At 30.3% G+C, this 25713-nt stretch overlaps 1 protein-coding gene and 2 pseudogenes across 1 annotated transcript; 1 reads left to right on the top strand and 2 right to left on the bottom strand.

Annotated features, from left to right (window-relative positions):
- Positions 1–1358: 1358 nt before the first annotated feature.
- On the bottom strand, positions 1359–3574 carry LOC100795685 (polyadenylate-binding protein 5-like; annotated as a pseudogene).
- Positions 3575–6302: 2728 nt separating this feature from the next.
- LOC100776549 (P-loop NTPase domain-containing protein LPA1 homolog 1) lies at positions 6303–13616 on the bottom strand. The gene is made up of 8 exons (XM_003539731.5): positions 13389–13616; positions 13090–13234; positions 9952–10214; positions 9039–9120; positions 8459–8884; positions 7619–8356; positions 7367–7477; positions 6303–6842 (listed from the first exon to the last, which is right to left on the bottom strand). Exons 2-8 carry the CDS (start codon positions 13222–13224, stop codon positions 6483–6485), a joined length of 2115 nt encoding a protein of 704 aa, XP_003539779.1. The 5' UTR covers positions 13225–13234; positions 13389–13616; the 3' UTR covers positions 6303–6482.
- LOC100795154 (DNA damage-binding protein 1-like) overlaps positions 13405–25713 on the top strand; it is a 16890-nt pseudogene continuing 4581 nt past the window's right edge.

Here is a 25713-nt window from a genome sequence, read left to right as displayed (position 1 = left end):
CCCACTTTTGACTCATAAACATGATAATGTTATTTTATATTTATCATAATTATTATTATTTTTTAAAATTACTTATCGACTCTATTTCTTAATTTATTGTTCCTTCTTTAATTATATAACATAACTATTTTTATTTTACTAATTTAGCATTATCTAAAAGTTCATTTCATTTTTTATTCTTTATCACACTATAACTACTTTCTTTATTATTATGTTAAGATGTACTATGTTAAGCTAGAAAGTGACACTTTGATTTATCTTTTTCATTATCAGGCTTAAGTCAATACTCATGCAACATGTCAGTTTAAATCTAGCAAAGCACAAATTATAATGTTACTATGTGTTGAAAAAGTTGTCTTAATTGCGAACACTTCTTAACCTGCCTTAATTGTTATCTTTTTGGAGATTTTATGAAGTGTAACCCTGAGGGTAGTCGTTAATTGTTTAGTTCCATGTCTATTAGAGATATGACCAAATTAGTAGGGTCTTGTTAGCCAAAGCCCTAAGGCATTAGTTAAAGAATTAAAATGAGAAAATATTTAATGTGAAAATCATAAGAGAACATAAAAAAAATATAAGTAGCCTAATTTTACATATCCCAATAAAAGTCTTTATTTTTTTAGTTTCTTAACCAATCCCTTAAGACATTAATTAGTATTTGTCTTAAAGTTTATAAGGAAGGGACAATCTTCACTTTATAAATCAATTTTGTAAAATTGAATTAGGTCCATAACTCATATTTTAAGATGATATCAAAACTTATTCTAGATTTATTATTCGGCCACTTGCATTTAACATATTCCAGGCTAGAAGTCTTAAGCGTGACAAGCAGTATTAGAAAGGCCACCTTAATTGTGGCTTCTTTGGAGGTTGCCTGAAGTGCAACCTTGAGAGTGATGGTTTAATGGTTTACTCTCATATCAACTAGAAATATGACCAAAGTATATAAATGGAACAATCATCAATTTATAAGTCGATTTTGTAGGGTTGAATTAGATCTATAATTCATAATTTATGATTTTCCCCTCACTAAAATTGCAATTCAAATAATGTAGGTCCAAACAAACAATATCGTCAAAAACTAGAAAAAAAAACTATATCATTTTTAATGTAAATTTGATCCAAATGAAAAAATGGGGCTATAATAAGGCCCCAGGAACAATGAAAGTTCATTTAGCCCAAAAATGGCTCAAGCATGATTTAGTATATCTCTCTCTAACACTAAGAGTGAGATTATATCATTCATTATGAAAATGAGCCAAATTGATTACCAACAACTTCAAAACCCAGTGTGACTTCATGAAAGACTTGCATTGCCTCATACATCTTTATTTTCAAGTACTCAATCAAATGGATTACCTCTTTCTTACCGATCCATTTACGGCAGCATTATTGTCACCTTTGCAGTCTGGTGATTTGGCGTAAGTTGATCCACAAGTGGATATAGATATTCACCCAACCTCATGCGTTGATTTTCTGGAGTAGCAAAAGCCAAAGTTGAGGCAAGTGTGCTAGACAATGCACCACCATGACACTAATTATCAGTAGGAGCTGAAGAAATTCCTAAACTATCAAAGGGCGATGGCATCATTGGACCCCTTATACCTTGGGGAACTATTGATGGATCCATGTCATTTATACCATTTCCCATGTATTTAAACCCTTGGTTGGAGTTAGGATGTAGCATCTGGTTCTGCTGCACCTATTGGACATTTTTAATTCTTTGAGCACCCATCCTTTGTCCAAAAGAACCTTGTCTCTGTAGGTGGTATGGCATAATGAAATTTGGAACAACACTAGGACGCATGTCTTGGAAGAGGTGCTGCTGGAAAACCATATCCTGCTGGCTGAGGTGGTACGAGACCAGGTGCCCCTTGACCAAAATACAACCAAGGAGGGGCAAGTCTTGGTGTCCCTGGATGATATCCAGGGATTCCAACAGGCAAAGGTGTAATTGTACCTGGGGCTTGCATTTGAGAAAACTAAGTTTGTAAGCAAACCTTCCTCTCTTCTTTGCGTGAGTCACAACTACACACACAGGCTTTCGTCCAATCATCTTTCCATTCATTTCATTCAAAACTTTACTTGCATCCTCAACAGGAGAAAAGGCAACAAAACCATAGCCCTTGCTATGCCCATTTGATTCAAGCACCACCTTGCAACATGTTATTGTTCCAAACTCAAAAATTAGCTCCTTCAATTTTTCATCATTGATTGACATTACCATCAAGGTTATTCAGGTACAAAAGTACCTTGTAATTTTTCATATTTTCTTATTCTTTCTAGCTCAAATATGGATTTCAACTTTGCCTCTCCTTATGCTTTTCTTTGAGCCCTCCCTATATATAAAACCTTATAATCATTGACTATGGTTTCGTTTAACCTTTCAGCAGATGCTGAATCTGGACTTTGATCGCAAAACCAAAACATCTACAATTCTCATCTCTGTCTTTTATTTACCACAACAGTAGTTATTATACCAGAGGTGCAAAGACTTGCTTAGGGTCTTCATTGGTATATGTTTCGGAAAATTTTTCAAATACACATTAGTGAATTTTGGGATGCATTTACTTGACCCCTTTTTTGACACCTAGCAAAGAGTCCAACGCAGATTTTTTTTATCATTTATCAAAATGCCATTCAACTTTTTGGTAGCATTTTGTGCAGACTCTTCATTGCCAAACTGCACAAATCCATACCCTTTTGATTGACCGTTGTAGTCAACGACTACCTTACTAGAGAGTACAAATCCAAAGGCAACAAAAGTTTCATTTAATGCCTTCTTGTCTCTTGATATGTCAAGGTTCTTGATAAACATATTTGCATATCTACTTTTTCGAATGCTAGGATTTCAATGAGAAAACATAATACGAATAGATTTTCCATTCAGATGAGTGAAATTCAGATGTTCCATAGCATTTAGCAGCATCTTGGGTGCTGGCAAAATTGACATAACATCCAAGAGAGGATCGTCTAGTTGATCCTTGCAAACCCTAATTGAAACCACTTGGCCAAACAGTTCAAGCAATTGTGCCTCGTTAACATTACCTTCAAGATCACCAATGTACGGATAGGCATTCTCGAATTGTGCATCGTTCAATGTTGTCGTTGGAATTGCTGCCAGAGCAGAAATCGTTGTCGCTACCATTTGTTTTTTTTTTTTGCAAAAATAAATCCTTTTCGGAACACTTAAAAAAAAAAACCAAAAAAGATTCGAAAAGGGATTGGGGGCTTTTTTATATTTGTTTTAGTAATTTTTTGTGTTGTTGTTCCCTTGCAAGGGAACATGGAGCACCGAAAGGTGGGGTTCTATGTTGGTGTGAGAGTGAGAAGTGAGGTTTATACACGGTGTTGAAAAATGTCATTTTATTAGTCTGTCTTGGGTTTCTATTAAATAACTGCGTTTTGGTCTCATACTAAGGAGTATAAGCAAAATGTTGCGGGCCCGTGACAAACGACAATGAAGCACATGACAATGTGACATGGTGGTTTTTTTTTTTGTCATAATTCCCACTTTGACATCCTTTATCCCAACTTAGTTGCGGTCTCTCTGGGGATTGCCTGACGTGTAAGCTTTAAGGATGATGGTTTAGTCTCATGTTAATTAGAGATATGGGAAAATTAAAGTATGTAAGTGGGAAGCAATCTTTGTTTTAGTCTTACAAATTGATTTTGTAGGATTGGATTAAAATCATAATCCACATTTTAAGATGGTAAAGTCCTGAATATGAAGGGGTGTTGAATAAGTTATCTAATTTGCAAATACCCCTTAGTTCTCCTTACTAGCGATCTCTTTGGGGTTGTCTAAAGTGTAACCTTGACGATTGTGGTTTAGTAGTTTAGTCTTACATAAATTAGAGATATGAAAAAATTAAAATATATAAGTGAGGAATAATTCTTATTTTATAAGTCGATTTTATAGGATTGAGTTAGACCCATATAAGACAAAGATTCACCAACAAAAATTATTTGTTATTAATTTTTTAAAGAAAAAAAAATTCACACATAAATATGAGGTACTGGCCCATCGATAATAAGATTGGTGGTGACAATTATTTTTGCTAATAGCACAAGTCGAAGGAGAAAATACTATCTCCTAAATAGTGAATTGAGCAATACTCCAGTCCCAAGTGAAGCTCACAAGAGTAGGTGAGGTGGTTTCAATTGATCTTAACCACATGATTGCATCGTAGAACCAAGATATATACCTTGTTTATACAAGCGTAACCTCAGTTATTAATGTATTCACAAGTGCTCATGTATCCAAGTACGATTTGCCTTTTAGTTGATGTACCAACTCATGTGACCAAACTATAGTAGCGTTCAAGTTCGAGTGTCCTAGTTACAAGCTTGTTCAATACACATCAAGTTTAATTTCTTAATTCTATTAAAAGGACTCATCCTACACTCGGGCCAAGTAATATCAAATTAATTTTAATAATCCTACCCATTCAAATTTTGGAATTTCATTAAAATCTTTTCTCCAATTGATCGAGTCATTTTTCAATCAATTCATTTCACACTTTCCAACATTTTTTTTATTAAACCTTGCTATTATTGTTAAGGTCAAAGAGTGATATTACGTCAACACTTTATCTGGGGAAGGTGATTTACAGAGAAGGGGCAAAGACAAACGTGCGAAGTTGTTTGGTGAGGTGATTGCATATGGAAATAAATTTGACAAACGTGGATTCTACACAGTTGTTTTTCTCTTCTGAGTATTGAGCTAAACACGTGACCATTTGTGAAGTGAGGTATTAATAACCCTTCTATCCTTGTTTTCTTTTCTATTCTTTTATCAATTATTCAAGGTAGCTAATTGATTAACTTGTGTAAAGTTATATTGAAGTGCCTTATTGATTAAATATACAATTTTATCGATTATTTATTAATTTTAATGATTAAATTCGGTCAGATGACACACATATGCTAGAGGTATAGAAATATTTTAAATTCTCTTCCTCTAATCCATTCATTTAAACTAAACAACTTTACTGTTTTATTTTTATTCTATTTCTCTTTTCTTTAATTATCTCTTTTATTTAATCTACTGTACTTCTCTTCTCACAATCAAACTAATGTGAGGTAAAACTTAAGAACGGGATAATGGAATACTTGCTTTATTTCATCAAGTTGAAGAAAAGAAGTCAGGTTGAGTATGAACCAACAAGCAATAAAAAATATATTACTATCGTATCGAATAAATAATTGAAAAATAAAAAATATGCATAAATACACATGAATGTTTACTGATCTAAACTAGTAGTTTTTCAGAATAAAAAAATTTAAAAATTGAAAGGTTAACAAAAAGCAATTCAAATTATTTTTCTGTACTCATTTCATCTTATCTTATTAGCCATGTTTGACCAGTTTAATAAATTATTGAACTTTTTTTCTCTACCATTTTTAACTGGCCCAAATCAATCTGCTGACAGATTTGTCAACTGTACTTTTTGACAGATAGTTGTTTGCTTCGGCCTTTGGGTCGTCTGATGTAGACTAAAATAAAATTACTTTTTTATAAGAAAAAAATAGTTAAATCTCGATCAGTTATATGATTATTACTTTAATAAATAATACCTACATAAATTGAAACCTATGATTAAAAGCACTAAATTACACTAATAATTTTTTAGTTATTATTTAATTATAGATTATCAGACTTCTATATTATTTATATTTAAAATGTTTTCTAATTAATTAAAAATAAAAAATCTAGCCGTCTATCTTAAAATTGTGAAACCACCAAATGGTAAACTCACTTTTCTGGCATAGAAAGTAAAAAATGACACGTGGTAAAATTTACCTCTACAGAGCTGACCTGTAAAATTGGTTGGAGCATAGAAATTTTGCCATGGCGTTCAATGTATACACAAATCTTAGCCTGTAATAACAAGCCATTTTGCTCATCTATGTTTCCCATTTTAAGGAAAAGATTTATGAGAGAGTTTTCCTATTGTATAGTGTATATTCCCCAGTTATAAGAAAGTGTATAATTATTCTCTCTTAATATTTAAAAAGATGCTGTAATTTTTTTCATTACCCGTCATCTTTTCCTTATAAGAGTGTATAATTGTTCTATCCTATGTATTCAAATATAGTGTCCATTCTTATTTTTTCTCATAATTAATTTTAGTTGTGAGATATTATTGTTACTCTGCTCCCCAACAAAAATGTAAATCTAAAATAAGCAAAAATCATAATAAACTCAAAACCATGAACACTCGATTCATTGGAGAGTTTTCATGGATTCAAGAGATAAGGGCGATGTTGCATTCTTTATATACATCTTTAGAAAAATGTTTTTAAAAAATGTCAAAACATTGATTCATCCATATCAAGCAACGAAATAACTACAAGACGAGGAAGGTTTTGGACGCTCTACTATATACACATGGGACATCGTAAGCTATAGTAAACCAAAAAAACACCAAAAACAACTGATCATTACGAGTTTTGTTGAAGAGGGAAAGTAAGTAGTGCTACCTGTGAGGAGCACCAGAAAGGATGGGATCATTCACTGCTGAACGATGCTTTCCCAATGCAGGAATACTAAGAGAACGTGTTCTTAATTTGGCTTTCCTCTCATTCTTTTCCACGAGCAAAGAAGAATAAGAAAATAGTGGCTCTGCCAACTCGCTTCTACTTCTAAGGAAAAGATCCAGGTTTCGACGATACTTGTACCCCCCATGCATTTTACTTCCTAGTTCACCGGTAACACCATCAACCCTGATCCTATACTCTTCATCATCTGACCAATACCCATTTTCCAGCACGTCTTGCATCGCAAGATCATCGTACTCTTCATCGGATTTTGTCGATTCCTCGTCAACTGATCCTACCTGCAAAGCAATTGAAAACATTAGAAATGACCCAGGACTCGTGTTTACTACATACCACTAACACAATTGAGATTAGCATCAATTCATTTCCAAGTGATAACTCGCCATCACGGAAAAACAACATTGTGCGTGTTAAGTTCCATGAATTACTCAGAAGCACACTGAAATACCAATGAACGTAATTTTGGGTTAATGTCATGTTCGGCTTCACCTTTAAAAAAATTGGGTTCAAATTAATGTTGAATTGAAGTAACTTTGGATAGCTTTCACATTAGAACAAAGATTTTATATTGAATTTTACTTTTAACTAGCTTTTAGAATAAAAACATTCGGTCATAAATCAAATCATTTCAAAATCAATTTTATTAACACCAGTCCAAACACACTCATTGCAGATTCATTGCCGTTGCTAGCATGGGCAACACCAAACGCAACCCAAAAGACTTGAAATTCTTCTTTAGGGGGAATTTCATTACATATTCAGATAGGTAAATCAGTTATAAAACATGAAAACACAAGTCTACCTCTTCAAGGGCATGTTTGTCGCCATCATCACTGAAATCCTCATCACTGCCCACCTCTGGTTGATCGTCAATCTCTTCATCACTACCATGCACTGAGAAGTCTTCCTTGAGCTAAAATAATGCAAAAATGAAAAGTAAAATCAACAAATGACATAATAATTTGTCTTATCCAATATTTTCACCATTGACAATAACAAGCCATTAATTTTGATGCCGAACAGAGATAAATTTATGAAAAGTGTTCAAATTTACCTCCTTTGCGGCAACATCCGACATCCTTGGTGAGCTACAGCAAGAGGATACATATCTACTACCTGTATCAGTTCCATCGGCTCTAGACTCGTCAACACTTCCAGCACGACTAGTGCCACCATCACTTGGCCATGCACTGATCCCATAAAAACCAAACTGAAGATTTATAGGTTCTGCCTTGCCAATTCTTAAGGGACCATACATTGGATGTCCAACTCCATTCTCTGGTCCATGGCACCATACAGGCTTCCCATTACAGTCAACTAAATTAACAGGCCAGGCCTTTGCCACAGACCCATCAGTATTAACAAGAGCCATCAGATTCCTTGAAGAACCTTTTCTTTGGATCAGTTGAAACATTCCTTTTGAGCTCAAAGAATTGGCTGCACATTGATTTCTATATTCCTCATAAACAACTGTCACAGTATTTCTAACAGGATCATATAGTTGTTCCCCAACCTCACGCCTTCGAAGACAGCTGAAGACAGTTGCATGAATGGCTGCTACACTCTTGTCAACATTGGTATTGTTTATTTTGGGAACTAAATGCTTTTCAGCACGCTTGCAGAGATACTCCTGGATTGTTCTGATGTTTCTGATATACTTCACATACTTGTTTTTAGCTGGGTCTAGTGTCATATACTTCGCACGTACAGCAAATCTTTCCAAGTGCTTATCCTCATTTGTAATGTGTATCATGAATGGTATAATTGAAGGATGTTTCTTCATGAGCCCCATCTGCACGAGTATTCAAATTTTGATTGCTAGCTAATGAGAAAATAAATTGGAATCCATAGGAAAAGAAATAGTGAAAGACACAATAATGAAAATCAAACATACAACAAAGTTGAGGCTCAAGTGAACACCCTCCACAACAACAGACTCTTTTCGTTCTTCCCATGCAGTGATTAGCCTATCAAGACTGTCAATCACCATCTCACTCTGTGCCTTGAATCCTTCGATAGCCATTTGTTTTGGACTTAGCAGTTCAGTAGGACCAGAGCTCGTCTCCAACGTCCTAATATCAGATTTGCTAGAATTGTGACCCTCAGTTACGTCTTCCTTGGAAACTAAATGTGACACACCAGCCAGCTTTTTTGCTTTCCTTCTAGCCTTTGCTTCTGCAACAGCAACAGGGTCCAAACACTCCCCTGCATGGTATGTAGAAGCCCACAACAAGGGATTTTCTTTCTCATTAGCAAAACTTCTCATCATGTGCCGAATAGAATCGGTTGATACCACTGTCGTGATTCCTAACCTACTTCCCTGAAGTGAAGACATAAATGATGGTTATCAAACTGTAAGGTATTAATATTGCTCATTTTCAACTTTCTCACATGTATATCCTACCACCAAATAAGTAAAAACCTAGATTTTTTGCATTTGAAAAACAAACAACTGATTCTCTTTGTCAAGATACCAGCAATGCAGACAAAGTGGATTTGCCACAGCCACTAGTGCCACACAATAACACTGTCACAGACTCTTTCCTTTCCCGGATCCTGCAATCAAAGAAAATAATCGTAAATATAAGAGGGTAACTATCACCATATTTTGAAAAATAAACTCCTCATGATAAGTATAAATTTAAGTAAAATTTTTGGTGCTACAAATATCACATATCAACATGCTGTATGTTGTACTTCATATTAAAGCTTGGTAATTAACTTAGAATCCAAAACAACATTATGGGACAATTGAACGTTCAGTCCATAGATTTTTCTGATTTTCAGTATGGAAATAAAACCAGAAGTAGAAGAAGAAAATATTTAGAGAGTCAATTATTGGAAATGAAGACGGTTTTAATCTGGTAACTTGAAAACTCAGATCTACCATTCGCTGTTCTTCAGATTTCTGGGAAGGATACTCACATTCCTCATAAATCCAAACAGTTGTATTTCAAACGTAAATATGTCAAATTCTGAGAGTTCAAAAACAATTTTGAGAAGTGAGGTATAGGACAAAAAGATATATGATAAGGAAACCCCCTAACACAATTCACAAGACATATGATGAAAATCCATGAAAATCAGTAAATCACAATATTTTTATTAGTAGAGATATCTATTGACATTTTCAAAATTCGTATGATAGTATAACGCCCAAAGCAAAATGCCTAATCAAATGAATGTAATCCAGTTTCAATAAATACATCATACTAAGTAAGAACATGGTAACAACTACTATAACATCTTGATCAATAAAATGGAACCATGGCAAACCCTATCAAATCATACAACTTAATAGATTCCACTACAAGAGAGCATATGCCACAATTAAGGTTACAGTAGATCATAGCCCTCATAAAGGAATAAACATAAACAACGCAGTACCTGCAGGCTAATACCAAGTCTGCTCTCTGGTTAGGACCCACATACTTGTACTCTGCCAGAGCATCACAGGCAATATCTAGAAAAATTTCTCTCCGAACAAATGCAGATGTGCGCCTTTTGTACAACTCAAATGGTACACTTTTACCATCTCTCTTTACAAAATTCCTCTTGAAAACATCAAAATCTGATAGGGCCTCTACTTCCGGCTTCAAAACATCAGTAGAATTCTCTTTCCTTGTGAGTTCAAACACTCTTTGGCTGATCTGATAAGAGGAAAATGAAAAACACAGTCAGAATAATGTTGTGGAAAAATTCTGATGTTATATGTAGTCTCTGCACAAAACATAAGAATTAACCAGTACTAATAACCAAAAAACACATTCTATATCATATATCCATGTCTATCATATTGGTATTGAGCATATCCATGTCAAATACTCATCAAACATCAACAATATCTCTAGTCTGCATCTTACAATATTTTTTACTTTTTTTTTAAATACTTGTTCCAATACTGGCAGGGTACCATAACAATTGGTAGATAAATAATAACAACAACAACGCCTTATCCCACTAGGTGGGGTCGGCTACATGGATCAACTTCCGCCATAATGTTCTATCAAGTACCATACTTCTATCCAAACCATTAATTTCGAGATCCTTTTTTATAACCTCTCTTATAGTCTTTTTGGGTCTTCCTCTGCCTCGAATTGTTTGTCTTCTCTCCATCTGGTCTACTCTCCTCACTACAGAGTCTACCGGTCTTCTCTCTACATGCCCAAACCACCTAAGTCTATTTTCCACCATCTTCTCTACAATAGGCACTACTCCAACCCTCTCTCTAATAGCTTCGTTTCTAATTTTATCCTGTCGAGTCTTACCACACATCCACCGCAACATCCTCATCTCCGCTACACCGACTTTATTCTCATGTTGGCTCTTGACCGCTCAACATTCTGTTCCGAAAAATGTGTACAGAAATAATAGTATTTTTATATTGATGAATTTGGTAGATAAATAATAGTACAGAAAAATGTGTTTTTAATCTCGATACTTTCAGTCAAACATGGTCAAGATCCATAGATTTTTATATTGATGAATTTGGTCTTCACACTTTAAAAAGCATAGTATTTCTATTTCCTTAAGTCTTCACACTTTAAAAAGCATAGTATTTCTATTTCCTTAAGATGTACGCAATAACTAATCTTATATCAATATATGTTGTAGTACTGACCAATTCTGTATCTTATAACTTTTAGAAGTAGTCAAATCTCAATATCCAAGTCATATCTATGTCTTATGTTGTATCCACATTCCACACTTCATATTAGGTTGATGGTTCTTAACAAGGAACAAAGACTTTCCAATCAATATAAATTTCCCTTATAACTGAATAAAGATAACCCATTATGATCCATGAATTGGTATCCTTTCCTATTGTTAAGTAACAAAATTTAATCATGTTAGAGCAGTAAAGACAAGATTTTTTTTTTATCAAATAAGGACCTACAATGATTGGTTGAAGGATTAGATATTATATTTGATAAGAATTGCATCTTTTTTCTCTGATTCTCTCCAACTTGACCACATCTTGTTAAGATTCAAATCCCATTCCATTCAAATGAATAGAGGTAGAAAAAGAAAATTCAGAATTTGAGCCAGAGTAGCAACCTAATATTTAACTACAATAGTTCACTTTGAATGCATCATCTCTCACTAAAACATAATTAAATAAAGCAAATAAAAAAAGGTTGAATATTGATGCAAGAGCACACCGTGATAGATAAATCCCACGGGATCTTAACGATTATGAGTACAATCTTCCTAGAGTAGTATCCTCTAATGCACCTGCCTCTAAATCAGCATCCTCAGATACACCATATCCGTTATCATGACACCTTTCTTATTCACGTTTTCCCCATTCACACCAGGTTTTTCTCTCGGCCATCTCCACTCAAGATGATTCTAAAACCTTTTCTCAAGCACAAACAGATCCCAAATGGCATGAAGCCATGGATATGGAGCTCATGGCATTGCAAAACTATAATACTAGGTCCCTAATGTCACTCCCAGTTGGTAAGAAGCCTGTTGGTTCAAAATGGGTGTACAAAATTAAGCGTCGTGCAGATGGCAGTATCGAACGCTATAAAGCTCGCCTTGTTGCCAAGGGTTTATACACAAGTTGAAGGTGTTGATTTCACGAAGACATTAGCCCCAGTACTGTTAGATGCCTCTTAACTGTAGCTGCCGCAAAACAGTTGGACTGATCTCAGTTGGATGCAACAAATGCCCTTTTACATGAAGATTTGCATGAAGTTTATATGCTTCCACCACCAAGTATGCTTATGGCAGGTGACAAACGAGTTTACAAGTTAAATAAGTCAATCTATGGACTTAGACAAGCATCTAGTCAATGGTTTGTCAAGTTATCTACTGCATTGATGAAGTACGGGGTTTACCTTGTCAAAATAATACAAGAAACAGAGTTTCTTCATTTCTTACAATTTTCAAACACCCGTGTTGAATAAAAAAAAGGCCAGAACCAAATGCAACTCATTCAAAGTAAACACGAACCCAAAAGAAGACAAAAACTAATCACAATCGGGACCAGAAAATGTGAAACGGGCAAAGCAAAAGAACAAACAGGTCAAACTACTTCCGGTCAACAAGGTAACAGAGACCCCTACCCCAACCAAAAAAACAAAAAAGTCCTCAAAATTTCCACTGGAGTCCCTCAAATCCAGAACCTGAATATAGATCACCAATCTAAAATACAAGAAATTATCATATGATCCGGAATAGCCATGTGTCCATCACCCTTACCAATATATACGTAACCATTAACAGAGTCTTTTAATCTCCGAGAAAAAGTTAATAAAACAAGGAGATCGGGTTAGAGCATTATGGATGAAAAAGACACGATTAAGAAAAGAGACCCTTAAAGGTGGTCAATCAGGTTGCTAACGAAGATTAGTGATCAACAAAACCAATGAATACTTTGAACCATTAAGCGGTGATAAAAGAATAAACAAATAAAAGCAGGGAGATTGTACGAAACTATGGAATCAGAAATCATCATGAAAGAAGAATAATTTCGACGGCGAATTGGAAAAGAGAGAAGAGAAAAAGAAAAGGCACCTTGAAGGCGTGACGCGCTTTGCAACCCATGAGCTGGAGCGTGCTCTGCAGAACGGGACGCGAGTAGCGGAAGGACTCTTTCCTCTCGGAGTCATCGACCACCACTATGTAAAGTATCTTCCCCACCTCGCCCATCGCACGCAACCTGCAAAGGATTATTCATTCATCCATTCACAAACACAACATGCAATCAGAAGAAGAAGAAAACTAACTTCCACCGTAAGCAAACAAAAACAAAAACAAAAGTGTCCCCTCCCCGACATTCATGCGACCCGGCCCCACACAGAAAGGAACTTAACCGCAACAACGACGACAATGCTGCAAAGAAGATTATTGAAGAAGATCGAGAAAAGGAAGAAGAAGAAGAAGCCTAGGGCGAGGATGTTCCTCAGCCATTGTTTGAAGAATGGATTATTGAAGGGTGCGGCATTCCGCTTTGGTTTGGTTTGTCTAATTCACTCTCTCACCTCCCTTTTTATTTTTTTTCACGACACCATCTCTCTCTCTCTCTCTCTCTCGCTCTTTAGGAATCCAAAATTAAATAGCACTTCCTGCTTCCCCAAATGACGGATTTGACCTCGCGCGATCCGCGAATTTCCTCAGCCGCGTTTTTTATTTTTTATTTGGAATCACAGTGGGAAAGCCATGATGGGGTCCACCTTGCCCTCTTATTTCAATTACACTAGTATCAATACTATGATCCCGCGTTGATTTTATCAATCACCTATTATATAAACAACATAATAATTATTTTATCCTGTAAATCTTGAAAAAATATTTTATCCTGTCATTTAACAACATGATAAATCATTACCAAAACAAACAACATGATAAATCAACCTAATAATTCTTTTAAAATATATAAATTCTAGTTTATATTTAAAATCAATCATTTAAATTATAATACAAAATTATTTTTAACTGTTGATAATTTCAAATATATATAGTAAAATTTAAATCACAGATAAATAAAGATAAATCGAAAAATATGGATGATTATAAAATAAATAAATAAAACCACCTATAAATTATAATATACTTATATACACTTATTGAAAAAATTTGAAGAAAAAAAATTATCTTGTGATTAAAAAACATAATAATTCAACATATTTATTTTAAAATATATAAATATAAAATAATTTAAATTATAATGTAAAATTATTTAATTATTGGTCATTTAAAAAATGTATAAAAAATTTTAAATTACAGATAAATAAAGATAAACTGAAAGAGATGGATGATTATAAAATTAAATGTATAATTATTTTTTTAAAAGCAGTTGAAAATGATAATCCATCCTTAGTTTAAGGAATTAGAGGGTTAAGGAAGAGTTCATCTACTTACCCTTCCAAATTACTATGAGGGGAGAGGTTAATACTCACGGACTGGCATTCACACATTCGGTTAATTAGAACTATTAAATGAAAATTAAATAACTTAAATTTTATTTCGACAAATTTAACTTATAATATTATGAATACTGAAATATAAACTGTTTATATAAAAAAAAAAAAAAAAAAAAAAAAACCATGGATGCGAGTTGTTTGTAAATATTTTGATAATTGAGTTCAATTTTTAGGGATTAAAAAGTATAAAGTGTCTAATCTTCGTTTAATAAGTCCAATTTATGAATGTGTAAATGCTTGAAATCCGTTTCCCTTTCACACACATTGATTGTGTATCGAATAAATAACGATTTGTCTAGAATAAGTTCCAAAATATTCAATTGAACGATTTTAATTTGATGACTCACAGCACTGATGCTTCTAATTTAAAAGTGCATATATGGTTTAAAGCCAAATTTTCTGCCGAATAAATTATTTTTAAAATTTTTAGATAAGTTGGATCTCAAATAATTTTTATATATTATGCAACAGATTTACAGGATATTCAATATATTTTTTAAGTAATTTTAATTGATTAGAGAAAAAATATGAAATGTTTTTTATTTTATTTTAAATGAACTAGAAATTTTTTATTAAAAATATAATTTTGTTTTTCAATAAACACGTTTTTTTCTTTTGGTCAGCAATAAGTGTACATGATGGTTAAGAAAAAAAAAAAAAAAACCATGCAAACATTAACATTCTAAAGTATAACTTGATTAACACTTTATAAGAAATAGTAAAAGTGAAAAGAAGTGATCAGCATATCGTTAGTCCGGATGATACATTACACGTAATCAAAATAACTAATTACTCAATTTTATCTAATTTAGATTAATACTTATTTTTAATGATTTTTAAATTATTTATTATTTTCTTTTAAAATTAATAAATTCACTTTCGATCAAAATAATAAATATCTCACTCATTCATTAAATAGATTCATTTTCTATAATATTTTTCCCTCAAAAAATAATTCCCCTTTCTGAAAAAAAAAATCAAAATAATATTTAAATACCATAATTATATTCATGAATTTTTTATTTCCTATAATATTCTCCCTCCAAAACAAATCATTTTTTCTGTTTCAAAAATAATTTTGGAATAGTAAAAATTATAGGAAATACCAAAAATAATTTTCATTTCCTAGGGTTTTTTTTCAGAAATAGGAAAATTATTATTTTTTGGAGCTAACATATTATAGGAAATAAAAATTCCATGAATATAATTCTGCTATTTAATTTTTTTTTCATAAAAGAGAGATATTATTTTTTTTATTGAAGAGCGTAAAAAAAAAAGAAGATAAATGAAGAACAAATTTTAAAATTAGGTTTGGACTGTAGTATTTCACCTAAAATGAGTATTCAATCTATTTAATTAAGTAGTATTTATATGAGTGAAAATGTTTTAAAAAGGGTTTATATTTGATTTATTGTCTATAGAATTTTCACTAAATTACTATATTAACATATTATTAAAATATTTTTTATTTCTCAAATATTTATGTTAGAAATCATATTTCAATAATAATTTAATATATAATTCAACGAAAAGTATGTATAAAGAAATTTCAGACTCACAGTAAATAAAACTCGAGCACTCAAACATTCCTATACGAAAGAAAAAAAAAACGCTAATATGTATTATCGTAAAATCTAGAAGCATTGCTTTAATGTTCTTTCATTCTTTTTTCTTTAAAAGAAAATATTATCTATGTACATTTGAAGTAATGTTACCTTACCAACTCGAACAAGTTGACTTAGTAAACATAAGCAAAGAAAGAAATTAAAGAACGGTTCCTGTATGTCTGCGTAGCTTAATTAAACGAAGAATCAACATTAATTTCTTTCTTGGCTAGGGCTGCCAAAAAAAGCAATGCTTCCACCTATTGCCCTCGTATCTTCATACTTTTATAAAAAATAAATTATTAATACTATTTTAAAGCATCATGTTTATTATTATTTTCACTAATTACAGTGTAAATAACACACTTTCTCCACCTATCAACACTTATTAGTTTGGCTTATAAAAAGAGAAATACTTATTAGGTTTTATAACTCCACAGCATATTAACCAAATAGTTTTAGCAAAACTTAATTGATTATAAGAAAACCTACCATTTGAAATTCTTTCATTTTTCTTTACTTGTAGATTGTTGTGAGAACCATTTAGACATGAGATTTTATCTTGTTTTTGTTGTTTACTTGCATTGTCATCCGTCTTTGGGATGAGATAAAAAAAACAATTTTTTATATTTAATATATTTTTTAAAAAATAATATAAATTTTACAATGATATATTTTAATTTCATATAAAAAAAAGTAATACTAAAGAAGTATTTTATTTACTAAAGAATATATATATATATATATATATATATATATATATATATATATATATATATTTAGTAACTGCTTGTCACTAAACTTTTTCATAGCTATAGACTTTATTTTATAAAAATTAAATTATTAGTACAATATTGTGAATTTATGCCAATAATATAATACATTATATCAAAATATAATTCTATAATATGATATATATATATATATATATATATATATATATATATATATACCATTATTACATCATAGTATTATTCTAATATGTTTTAGTTTTAATGTAAATTCACAATAATTATATTAATAGTTTATTTGTTATTAAAAAATGATATTAACATGGACTTATAAGAATAAATTGCAGCTAATGATTTTTTTTCAGTGATTTTTGTTATGTGTCAAACTTCATCTTTCCCAATCTAGCGGTCACGGCATGCAACAACGACTTCAACGACCAACTAGTATTTAATAACTTACGTTAAGGGGAGTGGATGTCATTAATTAATTAATATGAGTTAGGCAAATTTTTATAATAATCAACATGCATTTACGGCTTCATTAGCTTAACTTCTAATACCTGTTGCATTTTATTTTATTATAAACTACATAAATCTTTTAACAGAGACGATTTTATTCAAACCAAATTAAAACATTGTAGACGATAACTTTTTCTATAATATTTAACGTAATTTCATTTTAATAACTTGAATAACCTAGTGCGTGTTAATACATGCATTTAGTGATACATATTGCATTCATTTTATAAACTTATATATCCAATCAAAACTAGAGTTATCTATTATATATATAAAAGTTTTTACCCGTGGAGCAAATTTTCTCTCCAAAATTTTCACCCCTTTTTCTCGTATTTTTTTTTGTTTTTTCATATTTTTCTACCAATATTTAATTAATTATGATTCTTCATTTTGATCGCAATTACCTATTCATATTCAACTATTTTGAATAATTATTTCGGACTCTTTAACTTCCTTTTTTAGCCTATAATTATTTTTCTATTATTTATGCTTATTAATGTCAATGCATTTATTTAATTAAATGAATATTCATAATCATTCAACTTTTTTAATGTTAGTCTTTTCTTGGTCTCATCTCATTTCACATAATTGAGTTACATTATGTATTAGACAACTTTGGATGCAATGAATATGTAATTCTAACACATCGCACAAATGCATATATATTGGTTGCGATACAAATATGGATGTAAAATGAGAAAAATATGTATTTGACATTTTGTATTTTGGGAGTCATTTTATGATGGAATTGGTAATAATAGTGGTTGGAAAATAGAAAATTTTGTCGAAACAAGTATGTATATGTGTAATTTTTTGTTTTTCTACCCTTTTGTAGAATATAATATCATGACTGTATTCATATTTGAATTTCACTTAATGATGTATTATATTACATATTTATTTGTTATTAAAAAAATATTTTAAAAAATTAACCCGTATATCACACAGAGTAACCTACCTAATTAGTATCTTATAAGGTTAGTTTGTACTAAAAAGAGTAAAATAAAATTCGTTGGTTCAAATTTTCATATTGAAAAATAAAATTAAGGACTAATATTTATGAACAGAAAAATACATATCTAATTAAAACTTGTTTGTGGAAAAACAATAAGTTATACATAAGTTAATTTATTAAAGGAGAGTTATCAAACTTTTCCAAAAAATAATATCTAACCTATTATAAATTAATTTTAATTTATCAGAAAAATTTAAATTATTTCATCTGTAATTTTCTACTCCAATGAATATTTATTATTATGATTTTGTTTCCAAATAGAGGTAAAGAATAATAAATCACATAAAATAACATGTAGAAGTAAAATAAAGAAAAGTGTCAGCTGTGGGATTGAGACCGCTGCCATGAGCGTGAGGTTGGGGTCTAGAAGTAATCCTCTTGGAAGACTTTGACTTCGTAAAAACCACGATTAGGGTTAGGAGACCTCTTGAAAGTGGAAACTATAACATCCACAGAGTCTGCTTTTCAGACACATTCAGTATCTGGAACAACCAGCTTTTGAATTACGTATCACTTATGAGCATATAGAATTTAATATTTTTTTATATACCTTTTGTTTTTCCAAGAGAAAACATGAGCATATAGAATTTTCCTTAAGTAAGTAAAAGGATACAATTTGTTTTTGAAATACGTTATCATATAACTTTTAATAATATTTTTTTTAATGTCTAATCCGTGCCTAATTAGCAAGATCTTTCTTATATGACCGTGAAAAAAAGTGAAATCTACGTAAAAGTGGCAAGAAATAATCAATTCACTTTAATTTTATCACTTATTTATCTTTAATGTATTGTGGGGCTTCCTCAATTGTTCTCATTTTGTCAATGATAAAAAAAATACTGCCATTTATTAATTTTTCTATTTTATAAAACAAATGATTAGGGAATTCAACTTTTAATTTCCATTTACTTTTTTTTTACACTGTGACACCGTAGCCATAATATTTTGTTGCTTCAATTAATTATGGCAGAACCAAAGTTTAGTTAAATGTTTATTGACAAAGTATTTTTCATTATTTGACTATAAATTAGTATCTTAATAATATTTATATACTAGTGTATTGATCATTATTATTTACGACATTAAATCAAGTATTGCAAAATTATTAAATTTACTACAATTGATTTATAAATTATATCTAGAATAATTTAAAATTTAATGCATTGTAAAGAAAATTATACTCTGTTTATTCTTATTAAATTGCAATTGTAAACATAAAACAATGTACATAAACATATTTATAAATCAAATTAATTTTATAAATTCTCCTGATTATAACAAATGCTTAAATGAAATGATATATGATTGTACATAAATGATAGTAACGTGTACCTTTTAAATAAATTATATAAGATTAGAATTCTACTTAATTGTTAAATATGAAATAAAAATTATGTTATAAGAGAAATATTAATTTTATAAGTATGCTAAATATTTACTATGCTTTTAGCAAAATAACTTCATAAAAAAAAAATTAAATGAAACAGTGAGTGTGTCATAGTGTAATTAAAACCAAAAACAGTGGGCATACTATGAAACTCGGAAGCTTCTGATATTACGAAGACAGAATGTTGCTGCAACTACACCATCAGCATTGTGAGTGATACACGTGTGCGCTAACACTATGAAATGGCAACACGTGGGGTAAGTAATACAAGTTGGCCGTGACAGTCTCACAAGCACGCATTTTTATATGCCCTAAGTGTGAACGGCTTGATTAAAATTGAAAACTGTATTCGGTCTAATAGTCGTATAAGATAAGTTTGAAATGTGAATTCAATAAAAGGTCTAGGAGTATTTGTTTTTTTATGTTCTTTGGAACATATTGAAATTTAAATTTATTAAAAACTAAAGCTAAATTTTATTTGTTTTCAATAAACCTTTTTCCTAGCAATACTTACTGGTTCAAAAAAATATTCTTTGCTTTAACTTGCAGGCAGGAATTCCATTGTAATGTTAATTCAACTGCTACTTTAAAAAAAGGGAAGCAAAAGAGAAAGAGAATAGGAAAAAGAATCGACGGCTAACGTATTTTTTTCAAATAAAAAACAACCCGTCTCTAATAAAATAATGAAATTTCTCTTTTCTTTTCTCTTTTTGTGTGGGAATGAAGAAACTTGCCTGCCTCTTAGATCAATGAGAAGTCACATAACCGATATATAATTTTGAATTAATGATGTTTTCAGTTATTGAATGTTTTGTTTGTTTGTTTTTTATTTTAAATTGTTTGAAATTATTTAAATTTATTTTCTTTAAGAGAAATACTTTTTTTCTTTTTATATCATATAAAGAATTAGGTATTTAAAAAATATAAGAGTTAAAACTAATGATCTCCACACCTACAAGTGTTGGACACAATTGATGTGGTGCACGGGATGTTTCTTCGTCTCAATAGTTTATGATGATGTTTTTACACAATTCAGTATGGGAAAACTGATGCTACGTGGATTTAGTGGAAGTGATTTTATGCATCATATGTGCACAGGAGTCTCTTTGTTGATAATATTGTGGTAACTATTTTGTCGGTTTTAACGTTTTGTAGGATTGAGTTATGTTGAGAAAGACTTGTGTTTTTTGGCGGTTGTTTCTCTTTGTAACTGGATCATCTTTATTCTGTACTCCAGTTGGTACCACTGATACTGTTTAGCACGCATGAAGTCTGTAATATACATGCAATGCCACGTAAGAGTAGTGAAAGAGGTGGGATGACCACCGAGTTCGTGGCTCCAACTTATTTTTTTTAATCCAAATGTTAGATGTTAGTTTTTGTTAATGAAAAGATTTTAATTTGAGTAAATTATATGTTTTTTTTAAAGAAAATTATACATGTTTTTTTTAACCTACTCATATTTTTTTAAAAAGTTTAAAGACATTACACATATATTTATTCTGTTTGTAAAATATACCCAAACGGTTTAAATATTATCTAAACATCTAATAAAAATAAGTTACGTGCGTCTACAATTTTTTTAAAAAAATATTAAAATATATTTTTCATCTTCATAAATATGAAAAATGTTTAGAGTTTATTACTATAAAAAAATTATCTATTCTTTGTATTTGTAAAATTTAAATTTTTTACATTTTGCTTGAAGTTAAGTTTGGTTACATCTAAATCCACATGTATGTTGTTTTAGAAAGTACAAGATTTTTTAACTTTTTTACATCATTTTTTAGCCTTTTTTTTAATCAAAATTATCAATGTATATGACTTGTTACTCTCAAATGCTGCTTGAATGATATTTAAAAGATTTGTGTATGTTTTAAAGACAAAAGAGATGCATGTATAATTTTCTTAAACCTCAGAGACGATATATGTAATTTCGTTAAATTTTAGGGGAGACATATATATGTTTATCAAAATGAGTAGAGATGTGTAATTTCATTAAATCACATAAAAAAATATGTGCAATTTACTCTTTTAATTTAACTTGAAATGTGAGTTTGAGTTCTAAATATGCAATTAAATTAAATATTTTGAAAAAACTTTTCCTCTAATTAATAGTAATTTTATCTCACTTAAACAACATTACTTTCATACATGATATATATCAGTATTATATAAAATGAAGGAGATAAGAGGTATGATGTGTCATTTATTGACTAGACCTCAATGTAGTATTGATCTAGTTAGATATTGGATTAAAATGTGACACATTTTACAAAATAGAAGATGGAAAATCGATGATTTAAAAATAAAGAACTATAAATAAACTTCTACATATTTGTAATAATGAAAAAGATGTTCAACCCTACTTAATTTTATATTGTCAACTTAAAAATTATACTAAAGCTGCCATACTTTCATCTTTTTTGTTCGCAATGGTCTTAAATCACTTTTATGATAATGTTGGTCCAAAAAAATATTTAAATAGTTTTTGTTATTGAATTTTGTATATCATTTGGGATGAATATCTAAAGAATACCGACTTTGGCAAAAGGAAACGAGTCGTTCTTATGTGTCTATGCCACAAGGTCCCGTGTCTAAAGAGTAAAACACCATCTAGGGCATAACTCTAAATGATTGACTCATCATGATATTACCAAGTAGAAGAAGTGACACCTGACTCCCACCATAGCCAAGAAGATGAAACCATGTAAGTCTAGTATGAGGCAATGTCTGAGAGATGTGACGACAAGTTCAAGAACACACCGCAACCTTACATGTCAGACGCGTATAATCACATCTCCTATCATATACGAAAAGGACAATATTGAGGCATCATATTGGCATGGCAAAAATGAACCAATAAGATTAAGACACATGAACATTATTGTTGGAAGACACCATATACAAGAGGTGAACTACATGACTCATCTTAGGTTTATGGTTAGGCAAAACTAGGGGGAGACATTGATGTAGACTTTGAGCTAGAGTCATCTACCTTTTCTCCTTGGTTAGTGTTCTTCAACATGAACAACTTTAATTAATTTTTTTTCTTTACAATTTTTTTGTACTTTTTAAATGCTCTAATTTTAAACTTTTAAATTAATTTTGTTAAGTCAGTGAAGATGAAATGCATGTTAATCCTAAAAGCAAATTACAAAACTTATGAATAGTAGTTAAGCAATCCGGTTGCTTTTATTTATTTATTTACACAAAGCAATCCAATTCCTCATCATACTTAGAAATGGTTTGAAGAATATCAAAAGTAGGAAGTTGGAGACCGTTGCGGAAAATGTAGTATAATATCATTTTATTAATGTGTTGAAATTAATTTAATTACACGTATAATTAAATTATCTCTATTTTAATTTTTAATAAATTAAATTTACATTATCGTCCCGTTTTTTTGGTCAAGAAAAGGTCAAATGGCCACGATATATTATCATATCATAATACATCTAAAGTACTTAAAATAATAATAAATTACTTGTTGAAGTTTGTTTTTTTAATTAATTAATAAATAAATCTAAGCTTGAAATTAGATTTGATTATTTAAATGAGTCTAAGTCTAAACTTTGAAAGTTCAACATTAAGGACTCATGAATAGTTCATATATATATATATATATATATATTACAAATAATATTTTAAGAAAATAAATTTGTCTCTTAAAAAATACAAAATTAATTATCTAATATATATTTTTATTATATTTTTTAATTTCACTTATCACATGTTAAGCTAATTTTGCTATCAATAGATAATTATTTAATATTAAAATAATTATTAAATATTATATTGATAAAGTTAAAAAGTTATTTATACAAAATTTCATAAAAGAAAAATAATTATGTTATAAATGAGATAAATAAGTTAAACTCAAATTTAATATTTCTTAACAAGTCAAATCTAAGACTGATAATAGACTCAATTAATTAAATAAATGAGTTAAACTTTACTTATTGATTTTTTTCACAAGGTCAAACCCAAGTTTTGAGAGCTCCGCTTGACGGACTCCTTTACACCCGTAACTGCAGCCCATTATGGAGGGTGGGAGTTGGGTTAGTGATAAATTTGTGATGTTTTGGGACCATATGATCTTAACTTTGGCAAGAAAACAAAACCCAAGGTACAAATTGAGAAAAAGTGTTTAAAAAGGCAAAAACTTGGTAACTAAAAGAGCTGGGGTGAAAATACATTTATTGTTTCTCACAGGCATTAATCCAAAATTTATAATGAGATTTGAGGTGAAATTTAGATGTTTGGCCCACCCTCAAATGTGGATGTTTCTCTAGCAAGATATTATTTTAGAGAAAAAATACTAACAACTCTTTCTATAATATTTTCTCTCAAAGATTTTCTCTGGTTAGAATTTTTTGAAATTATCAATTGATGGATTTTGGTTTTCATTTAATATAAATTAGAAGAGAAAATCATTAAATGAAAAATAAAATCTATAAAACAATTATGATTTCCAATAAATTATAATCAATAAAAAAAGAATTAAAAAAAGCATGAGAGAGAGTGTCAGTAACATTTCTCTTTACATATATTTATTAGTCCAAGGTGTAGTTGAAGGCTCAGTGGCTCACTAATTAGTCTTTTTTTTTTTTTTTAGAGGTGTAGTCCAAGGCTCACTAATTAGTCTAAGGTGCATTGATTTGATATGAGATGTAATATGAAACGTAAAATTAGATTTGAAGCGAATCAAATATTCTAAAAGTCTTTAATAAATATAAGTTAGATTTGGTGATGCCGTTTCAAAAAGTTATATTCTTTTTTTTTTTTTTTTACAAAAAGAGTTATATTTTAGCATTTAAATATTACTTTTTAGTCAAATTCGAGCATTAGGTGCATAGTTTTTTTTCTTAACCCTTTAATTTATTAGTTTATTAGAAAAAATAAATCTTGATTAATTAAAAGTAGAGTTGACGAAAAAATAAGTAAGATCTGATTAAAGATTATTGCCGTTAAGACTTAACATTTGGTGCATAGTTATTTGGTTGAAATTTCTTTCATATAATTAATCATTATTTTAAAAAATAGAATATAAAAAAGTAAACGTTTCTTTAAAATAAATTAAATTAAACGCACATAATTATACTTATTTTGGAGTTATTTTTAATAAAATAAGTAAACATATGCCTGTGAACTTTTAGATAAATGATGTATTGACACCACTCTTTATTAAAATTGATGACACGACCACCCTGAATAATTAATTCTGCATGTAGCCTCTCAATCTTTGCTTTTATAATACTACTATTATTCGCTGCATTTTTACTGTAGGTGAGGTGTATTTTAGAAGGTAAAATATAATTATGTTTATATATTTAACAATTTACGATATTCAACTTTCTATTCCGTGTATAAATGTGCTTTTAGGATCGTCCCGAAAGGGAAATTTGTTTTCTTAATATGGAGAATATACATTTATCAATATCATATGCTAAATCAAAAGTGCATCTGACGACCAAAAACGAAAATACAAAAAGAAAAAGGGTTCGAAAGTGCGTCTTGGTTTAATTATTATCCGCCATTGGTTGACACGGAATTTATTCTAAGCTGAATTAGTACCCTTTCCATATAGCAAATCCAATTTTGCATATTTAAGAGTGTTTCCATTGCTAAACAAATAGACACTTTACACTCAGTTCCCACCTTGCATTAAAGCCTTTCATCGTTACAATTTCAATCCTAGCTTAGTCATTTGAAACCTGGAGGTCGTACAACTTGAACCCTAACCACTCTTAGTTGCAAATCAAACCCTAACCCCTGTTTTTTGTTCTTCCATTCAACCCAACGACTTTGACGACTCTTTCTGGTTTGCAGTTAATTTCAATATGATTTGTAATTAGATGTAAAATTACATTATTCTTATATATAAATTATATTATATGTTTTCTTTTTAAATTTAAGTGTACTTTTACATTATAGATTCAAAACATTCACACGTAAA

Source organism: Glycine max, chromosome 12 (genome assembly GCF_000004515.6).
Source record: "Glycine max cultivar Williams 82 chromosome 12, Glycine_max_v4.0, whole genome shotgun sequence".
Taxonomy (NCBI): Eukaryota; Viridiplantae; Streptophyta; class Magnoliopsida; order Fabales; family Fabaceae; genus Glycine; species Glycine max.
Note: the sequence above shows the minus strand (reverse complement) of the source record. Positions and strands in the feature narration are given on the sequence as shown.